The following is a 9,995-nucleotide window of genomic DNA, read 5'->3' as shown; positions in this document are numbered from 1 at the left end:
TTAAGAATTCACATTTATGGTTTTCCTAATGATTTACATCCCTCATGCTTTATATCAGGCCGGCTGGAAGCTAAATAATTTTGTCCTGCTCCTCACGATGTTTATTTCTTTGCTTCATTGGGATATCCTTGAAACTTTTTTCCTACAATTTTCTATTTTGTTGTTTCAGGTCTGTGTATATCGTTTATACTATGCTTGGGGATGTCTGCATTTATGTCGTCGGCAAGGATGAGTATGATGAACTTGCTTGTAAGTAAAAATCATAGAAATTCATCTACTATTAGTATTTCCAATATTACCTGATGTCTTCTCTATTTGGTTTCTAGTGTCCGAGGTTATCTTTGTGATAACATCGGCAGTGAAGGATGTATGCGGAAAACCTCCAACTGAGCGACTCTTTCTCGACAAGTATGGGAGGATCTGCCTATGCCTCGATGAAATTGTGTGGAAGGTAGAGAAATAACCCATTGACCACTTTTTTTTTCCTTTGATTTGCCTCCTTTTAATAAAGTTTTATATTTTAATTTTGAAGGGGATGCTAGAGAACACGGACAAGGATAGAATCAGGAGGTTGATAAGGTTAAAGCCTCCCACTGAAGCCTGATGCTAGTTTTATCAGTCTGAATGAGTTTATCTTTGTTTTTTGTTGAGAAATATTGGTGTAAATTTGCTTAAATCACCAGCAAACTCGGAACAAACGTGATATTACTATCTTACTTTATCTTGTAATAAAAACTTCAAGTTTTCCAAGTTCTTGCTGGCTAGTTAATCCATTAACTGTCGTTTACAAGCCTGAAAATGATTGGATTCCTTTTGATGAATATTATTGCGTGCTGCCATCGGTCTGTGTATTGAGAAATCCTGATGCATACTTTTAGATATCAAGTACTGTTTGATATTAGTTTTTAGTGATATGATTTCCTGGGTTCAATTACTATTTTGAGTATTTGATTATGAATTCCCACTGCCAATTTTGAAAAGAATTAAAAAAATAAAGTTAAAAATAAAAAGAAAATGACCAGCCAGGTGTAGGCATATAAAATTGCTTATAGGTCCTTTAGCTCAGCTCGGCACAAACCGACGAACCAACGAGGCGACGAGATCGACGAATCGCATCAAGCGACGGAATGCATCCATACACGTGCGGGATCAAGCCAAGGGTTCGAAGAGTCAACGAGTCATCCAACCAAAGGCATACTCGGACGAATGACGATCGAATCAAGATCGGTTTCGGACTCCAACTCAGAAGCGGATTTAGCTCGGCCCAGAGCCGAGCCACCCTGAGGTGGCCGGCCCAGATCTGTGCCTAGGCACAGATCTGAGTGCCTATAAATAGGCTAGGCCTTGGTTCATTTTTGAGGTTGGAAATTTTGGAGAGGCGAAGCCCTGCTGGATTGGAGACTCGGAACTTAAAAAAGATTGAAACTTTGGGACTTCGGGGACTCACTCCTTCAGATCTGGTGCTCGGCGATCATCAACGTCAAATAAGGCAGGTGTTCGAGAGGATCGGATCTCAGATCTACGTTGCTACACTCCGGATCTAAGCTTGGTCTTAGATCCCGAGACTTGAGCGATTGTTTCCTTGGTGAATCAATCCCTCCCGGCTATTATTTCCTTCGTGGAATAATACCCGTCGTACTGCGTAGATCCGACCGGATCTAGATCGCGCGGTGGTCCACGGCAAACAACCCCGGCGCAGGCAAAGAACCCACAAAGCGAGCGACCGCAAAACAGGAGCTCGTGATTCGTTCGACAAACAAGGAAACAAAGTTGTAATTTTTCATTTCTTTTTATTTGATTTTCGTTGTAACCGGATCTTATAAAAAGACCGGATCTTTGTAATCGATAAACTGTTACAAGAGTGTACAATGGAATCATTAATGAAGAAAGCAACGAATTTCCCCGCGAACACCAGGAAATGAACCCAGGTTACTATGGCAGGGTTACCCTGTCAAAGTGCAAATTCGACAGTTGTAGCTTTGACAGGATTTCTTATAATTTGGATATGTTATTTTGGGATTAATCTATTGGGAATATGTCTCCATAGTTAAGATCCGAGTTCATTCGTTTACCTCCATCCATCTGAATAATTGCTCTCAACTTGGGAAGAGCGACTGTTAATAGGCACGAAACCATCCATTCTGATTCTACATTTGTCCGAATAAAATGCTTAGGTAATTCCGTGCATCGATCACTGGTGCTTGTTGCTTTCTAAAGTTTGAGAATCAACAAGGATAACTCAAAATGCATTCTCCGTCGTTGAAAGCTAAACGATTTTCGAATTGTATTACTATATATGTTTGTTTAGTTTAGTTGAATCTAAATCAAACACTACGCAAGTTGGGTTCAAATGTAGCCAGTTTTGACCATCAGGATTAGTTAAGTCAAACTCTCTGATAGATGAATATGCTTACAAGACTAGCTTGAAGCCTCCTGATGATATCCCATAAGGAATCTGTAAAAGTTTAGTAGCCTGTTTTCCCCCAGCCATCCATGCTCCATACACACAACTACAATAAGAAACTTTAAGATACCATCACATGATATCCAATCATTTTGTAAGCATCTTGTATAATCTAAGCAGGAGTGGTGCTGAATTATATACAGTATTTTAAGATCATTAATAAAGAAGGATTAATGCAAGAAAAGGAGGTTAAGATGAGACAAGAACATTTAGGAGATTAGAAAATGACAAGACTCAGTTATACGCTTCTGATGCCCTCTAAGCTTGCTTTTAACCTGCATGACATTGAAAAAATGTCTGTAGGTTACACCATCAGCGTGAATCATATAGAAAATTAATGTTCTTTGACTAGAAAGGAGGCCGACCCCTGGAACCCGAGCATTGTAAATTTCAATTGACTAATCATCCATGCCTATCGCAACGGTGTTATTGTCCTGGGGACGGAATGCTGGAATAGTAATAATATGTCATTGAACATCCAATACAAATTATGTAACATACTTGTAATATTAATAGATTTAATTGTTGTACGTATGAACATGGCTGCAGGAGGGGGAGGCTTAAATGTCGTCATTGTCTGCAGTGACATAAACCACACGAGCCTATATGCATTGAGACAAAAAATTTATCGGCTTCAACATTAAGTTTAAGCAAAGAAGACCAAGAATCTTAAATGTAAGCATATTGAAAAGCGAAATCTCCGCGCCTGAGGAGGACATAACATATGAATCATTCTTAGACAGTGCAAAGCTTATTGCGGGTTTGCATCGGTCATTTTATTGGTCATGAGTGAACCACTTTTAGGCAACCGCAGCTGGGGCGCACCCTGCGCAGTTGCCTGGAGAAAGCCAATATGTTTATATGTAAAAGCTCACAAAAAGAATGTGGATGTTTCACAGGCTAGAGAACTGATCTTCATGATGTACTAGAAAAATAGAAGAAGATTTTTTAGCCGCTCAAACTAAGATAAGTAGGCAATTTGAGGATAGGTTTTAGGATTGCAAAATTTCTAAATCATTTTAGTAAGTATGCACGTTGTATTGTGTAAAAGTAAGGATCATGATAATGAAGACTTTCATATTTTTGGAAAACATATATTTAATAATCAAAGTTCAAACTCCATGACTTAAGAGTGTAAGCATAAAAACCCTTACTGTACGTGCTTCAGAGGCCTTACCATTAATCTGAACTCTTAGTAGATTAAAAATAAAAAGAAAGGAAAGAAAAAGAGAAAGGACAGAAGCACAGACAAATTATCTTCGCGTGAGTAATTGAAAATATCTGAAGCTCACGATGAGATGAACAGCTAAAAGCTGGTTAATTTGGATTTAAAACCCTAAACATAAATCTCTTAATTCTACCTCCGTATCTTGTACAACTACTACACTGCGAACAAGTCTGAGAGTTTGAGTTCCAGAACATCAACTGATGAAATGCGCCGCGCGCACGTAAATGGGTGATAATTAAAAGCGGAAAATACGTGTTGCTGCGCATGCAGGGAAGGAACACTCACCTTCACAGATTTCCTCATTGAATCCTCAACGATTCGAGATTCAGCATCTCCCGAACTTCGATTGTCAGCGTTCTGCTGCAAATATGGAAGGAACCAGCCATCTTAATTTTAAGCGAAAAAAAATGTGAACAAGCCCAGGTGATGTCAGGACAATCACATCTCTAAGCTTTCAAAACTGCATAAAGCATGATAGTGCTCGACGTACACGTGAGACATATATTAGCAATCCAGCAACTGCAGAACTAGTTCCCACCATATCACTGACAGTACCCAGGGGACTAATTGAGCAGGCTTTAAAATCAGATTCATCGGTGGATCGAGGAGCAGGCGATCGAAGGCACCATAGTTTCGTTCGGCTGAGGACAAGCATGGTCTTACAAAGACCATGTTGTCGCGAAAAGAACAAAAAAAACACCAAAAAAGCTCAAATTAATTCAAGGGAAATAAAAACAGTTGCGTTTGATTCATAGGGTAAATGAAACGTAAACCTTTTTGATTTAGCATGAATATACTTTCAGGTCTTTCACAGGTATATTCTAAGCCTTGGACTGATCGCGCCTAAACTCAACGGAAACCTTCCTATTTCAACTTACAGTCCGATCAACCAAACAAAAGTCGTTGAGAAAGGGGGAGATCCTATTTAATAGAAGGTACTAATGTGCTAATTTTAAACAACTTAAGGTATATAATGTTAGAATGGGGATGTAGATCAAACCTCATTTCGATGAGGACCGCCGGCGAGAAGCTCCGACGAGCTTGATGTCGACGCAGGTGAGGTCCAGGCGAACTCTGCGTTCGAACCCACCCCGAGCTCTGCGTTCGAACCCTCCACTTTGCTTTGCGTTCGCCTCCCCCGAACTCTGCGTCACTGCGGATCCGATCTCTGCGTCGGCTCGAACCTTGCGTCCGCGGGCCGCTGGCGACAGGCTGTCGCCAGCTCATCCCCCCATCGCCTATTTAAACCCCCCCGCTAGGGTTTCGGTGGCTCAAGCTTTTTACCCCTCCTCCGATTTTTTCTTCTGGCGGCGACCAAGAACGCAGCAGCGTTCTCATCTCCAGCGCTCAATTGATTTTGAGGGGAGATTAAGAAAAAGGAATTTAAGAAGAGAGAGAGAAGGGGGAATTAAATAGGGGTTTTATATTGTGGGGTTATTCATTTATTCTCAAGTTGATAATTGATAGGGTTCATACCCTTTAATCATTAACACTGTAGCTACAGTGTTTATCTGAGAAATCTCAGTTTTGAGATACGCTCCTAAATTTGTAATTTCTTGTTTGATTAATAAGAAATTATCTGTGTGGCTCCCGAGGACGTAGTAAACGCAAACCCCCCAAATGGACTTATCTTGAAACCCAAATAGTATACTTATACAGAAAATATATACTCTTTAAAACAAAAATACTTGTCCTCATCTTCCTCCTCCATTCCCTCTATACTCTCAACACACCCCTATTACTCCGAATCCGAATGGACTTATCTTTAAACCCAAATGGATTGTCACTTAACTCACCTTTGAGTTTGGGATGTTATAGAAAACCCTTAAGTGTTTTCAATTTTTTCAACTAATCCGTAACTATATTAGATAAATCGATTAAAAGAATTATATAGGTTTCCCCCCTTCAAATTAACATTCTAATTATTACACTAAAGTGTATTTTTATAAATCAGGGATGTTTTGGTCAAAATTTGTCAAGACTTGGGGCTTTTTTTGTGAAAATTACTATTAAAATTATTAAAAAGAACATTGAAGGATACTTTTTTCCAGTTACTTGGATGTACTTGATTATTATTATTTTTGTGCACAATTAATCTACAGTGACTGATAATAGGTTATGTGACAAAACCTGTAGGAGTTTATATAACATTTCTAAAGTTTAGAGAGATCGTCTAAAAAACTTCCAAACTTAGGGAGGGTTTTGTGAAATTTCCGAAATTAAAGAACCTTTGCACTTAGACCCCTTTCCTTCGCATAGATAAATGATGAGAAAACCAAGTAATGTTTTTGGAACTCCTGTGGTGGATTTGCAATTCATGACATATTTTTGGTAATTACTAATTCCCAAAATATCCATATGGTTCCCTTGTTGGAAAAATCTAACGATCTAGACATGAATAATTGAACTAGAAATTCAGATTAAAGTTACCGTTCACCGATGAAAATAATGGAAGTCTTCTCCTCTCTCCTCCCGTAGCCAATGATGGGAATTAGGTCTCTTTTCTGCATACGGTTGAGAGGAGGGACTCCCACCCTTTAAATAGATATTTGTGATTAACCCTACCCATCATGGTTTAATCACAACCGTGGGATTACACTCCGGTTGATCCTATCCTTTAGATATTCAAGATAACCACCCAACTTGATAAACTTGAAACTGTCTAACCAGACCATGTGGTTAGCATCCTGATCCTAACTTGAATCGATGGCAACTTTAAATCAAATCCAAAATCGAGTAGGTTGGGCCACTTGGGTTCGTTGGATTAATCGAACCCAACAATCTCCCACTTGGCACAACATATCTCATTTTAATTTTCAAAAAAAAATATTTAAATTTTTTCAAAAACTTTCAAAAGTCGGGTGCGCACCCATTTATTTTAGAAAACAACTTGTTGCCATGATTCTAATTAGGATAGTTTCCGAAACCTTTTCCTTAAAACAAAAGTACCACTAATGGTTGATCGTGAAAACACTATATGCTCTAATATGGCACAAGGTCACTCCACGGTCCAACCGCTAGTACCACTAATGTTCTAAAGACATTTTCCTTATGGTGGTTTTAGTGGAGTGTAATAGAGCCGTACATCCCTTATGGTCAAATCCGATGTACGCCCTTAAGTGTCCTCTGCAACATACACAAACATGTATGCCGTTCTGAAACTTTTACCGGCATCCGCCATGTGAAAACCATCACCTTTAGTCCAGAACGAAAGCCTCAAATATGATGCCCAATCATATTCAGCTTCTGCACAAATTTAAGAGTCTCTTTACTTTAACCTTTATGACTCTATGGACCACTATCTTTAATTCGAGTTTCTTTACGATTAACTTGAAACTCTTTACTTTAAACTTTAGTTTTCTTTACTTTAAAATATATATATCAAGCAACAATGACCAAGAACACAATGCTTGAAAATATCAAACTGCTAAAAATTAGCACAATAGTTTCTTTATGAGCTCAAAGCAATCCAGAATATAGTACTTGAAAATAAAACAAAACTACTATGACAACTGAATCTCACTGATCATATAGAATCAAAAGACTCTAAAACACCCATACTGGATACATGTTCCTTGAAGAGCCCTGGAGAAATTCCCTTGGTCAAAGGATCAGCAATCATCAATTGAGTCGGCAGATGAGGAACCTCAATCAATCCTTGTTCGACCTTATCAAGGACTAACAAGTACTTCACACCGATGTGCTTATTCCTGCTAGAAAAATTCTTGTTCTTTACAAACTGTACGACTGCCTGATTGTCACAATACAATTTTACTGGTCTCTGAATGGAATCCACCACCTTTAGTTCACTGATGAAATTCTTGAGCCAAGAGGCATGCAATGTTGCTTCAAAAACAGCAACATACTCTGCCTCCATGGTGGATGTCGTCACTAAGGACTGCTTGGCACTTTTCCAGGAAACTGCTCCTCCAGCGAGCAGAAATATATAACCTGATGTTGATTTTCTGCTATCAGCACATCCTGCGAAATCTGAATCTGAATAACCAACGACTTCTAGATTTTCAGACCTTCTGTAGACCAACATGAAATCCTTGGTCCTCTGCAAATACCGCAAAACCTTCTTTACAGCTTTCCAATGAGCTACACCAGGATTTTGCTGAAACCTGCCTAATATTCCCACGATATAACTGATGTCTGGCCTGATGCATGACACCGCATACATTAGACTGCCAACTGCAGAGACATACTCCTCAGAGTTCACGAGCCTACGCTCAACTTCATTTCGTGGGCATTGAGATTTGTTGAACATATCTCCTTTGACAACTGGGGCTTCACCTGGTGCACAAAACTTCATGCCATATCGTTGAAGGACTTTCTCAATATAAGCCCTTTGAGATAAGCCCAACAAGCCTTTAGTTCGATCTCTATGGATCTTGATGCCCAAAACATAATGAGCATCTCCGAGGTCTTTCATATCAAAATGCCTCGAAAGAAAATCTTTAGTCTCATGTAGGAGATGAATATCGCTGCTGGCAAGCAATATATCATCTACATATAATACTAGAATGAGGAATCGGCTCCCACTGATTTTAAGGTATATGCAGCGATCGACAGGATTCTCTCGGAAGCCATTTGATGTTATCACTTGATGAAATTTTAAGTACCATTGTCTGGAAGCCTGTTTGAGACCATATATTGACTTCTTCAATCTGCAGACCAGATCTCCCTTAACTGCAAACCCTTCAGGCTGCACCATAAATATTTCCTCATTCAGATCTCCATTCAAGAATGCCGTCTTGACATCCATCTGATGGAGCTCAAGGTCAAAATGGGCGACGAGAGCAAGAACTATCCTGAGAGAATCTTTCTTAGATACTGGAGAAAAAGTGTCGACGTAGTCAATCCCTTCTCTCTGCTTGAAACCCTTGGCCACTAGCCTGGCCTTGAATCTCTCAATATTTCCTTCAGAATCCCTTTTGGTCTTGAAGACCCATTTGCATTCCATCGCTCTAGCTTTGTTCGGCAAAGGTACCAACTCCCAAACAGAGTTCTTTTCCATTGACTGAAGCTCTTCTTCCATAGCCTTTAGCCAATCAGCTGCATGAATGCTGTCTCTAGCTTGTGAGTATGATGAGGGATCATCGGATTCTGGATCAATGCATCCACTTTCTTGAAGATAGACCTCATAGTCATCAGGTATGGCAGATCTTCTGACTCTAGAGGATCTTCTAACAGGTTGTGGCTCTTCTGCAGGTACAAATGTTTCTTGAACTGGAGGAGGAGGTGGAAAGCTATCTGGAAGAGTAGGAAATCTAGAGATGACATCTAATAGCGGAAGCGACTGCTCATCTTCTAAAACTTCCTCAAAACTCAGACCACGATGTTCTGAAGAAGCATTAGGGTCTTCCAGAAACTCAGCATGTTGTGTCTCGAAGAACTGGGTAGACCGAGAAGAACAATAGAACCTGTAGCCCTTAGATCTTGCAGGATAGCCGACAAAGCGACACGACACTGTTCGGGCTTCTAATTTCTTAATGTCTGGATTATAAGGTCGTGCCTCTGCTGGACATCCCCAACACGTAGATGACCAAAACTAGGATCCCTGCCAGTCCAAAGCTTGAAAGGGGTCTCTGCTACCGCCTTACAAGGAAGACGATTGATGATATATACAGCTGTCTTCAATGCCTCACCCCAAAAACTTTCAGGCAAATCTGAATGACTCATCATGCTGCGAACAGCATCTTGATAAGTACGATTTCTTCTTTCAGCTACTCCATTTTGCTGCGGAGAACCTGGGAGAGTGTACTGAGGAACAATGCCTTGTGACCTCAAATACTCAATGAAGGGACCATGATTTGTGCCGTCCTGATCGCTTTTACCATAGAATTCCCCACCTCGATCAGAACGCACGGATTTAATCTTTCTTTCTAATTGTTTTTCAACTTCAGCTTGAAAGATCTTGAAAACATCCAGTGCCTCATATTTGTGGTGAAGAAGAAAAATATAGGCATAGCGCGAAAAATCATCTATGAAAGAGATAAAGTATCGCTGACCACCATGAGAGGGAGTGGGAAAAGGTCCACAAATATCTGTATGAATGAGGTCAAGGAGACCTTCACTCCTGGAGGCTTCAAATTTTCTCAATTTAGTCATCTTTCCCTTGATACAGTCAACACATGTACCAAAATCAGAGAAATCTAGCTGTTCAAGAACACCAAACTTTACTAAGGATTCCAATCGCTTTCTTGAAACATGTCCTAATCTCCGGTGCCAAAGTATGGAAGAATTGCTATTAAGCCTAGGACGCTTTGTACCAGAAGAAGATGAATTCACAGACATACA

At 39.9% G+C, this 9,995-nt stretch overlaps 1 protein-coding gene across 1 annotated transcript in view; it reads left to right on the top strand.

Annotated features, from left to right (window-relative positions):
- The window catches only part of LOC109822880, a 2,571-nt gene extending 1,777 nt beyond the window's left edge, over positions 1–794 (top strand). Inside the window, exons 3-5 of the mRNA XM_020389141.1 lie at positions 170–249; positions 327–451; positions 533–794. Coding sequence (XP_020244730.1) covers positions 170–249; positions 327–451; positions 533–604 — 277 coding nt within the window. The 3' untranslated portion in view covers positions 605–794. The remainder of the gene's footprint in view (positions 1–169; positions 250–326; positions 452–532) is intronic.

This window comes from Asparagus officinalis, chromosome 8 (genome assembly GCF_001876935.1).
Source record: "Asparagus officinalis chromosome 8, Aspof.V1, whole genome shotgun sequence".
NCBI classification, from domain to species: Eukaryota; Viridiplantae; Streptophyta; class Magnoliopsida; order Asparagales; family Asparagaceae; genus Asparagus; species Asparagus officinalis.
The sequence above is the reverse complement of the archived record's forward strand: the minus strand, read 5'-3'. Positions and strand labels throughout refer to the sequence as shown.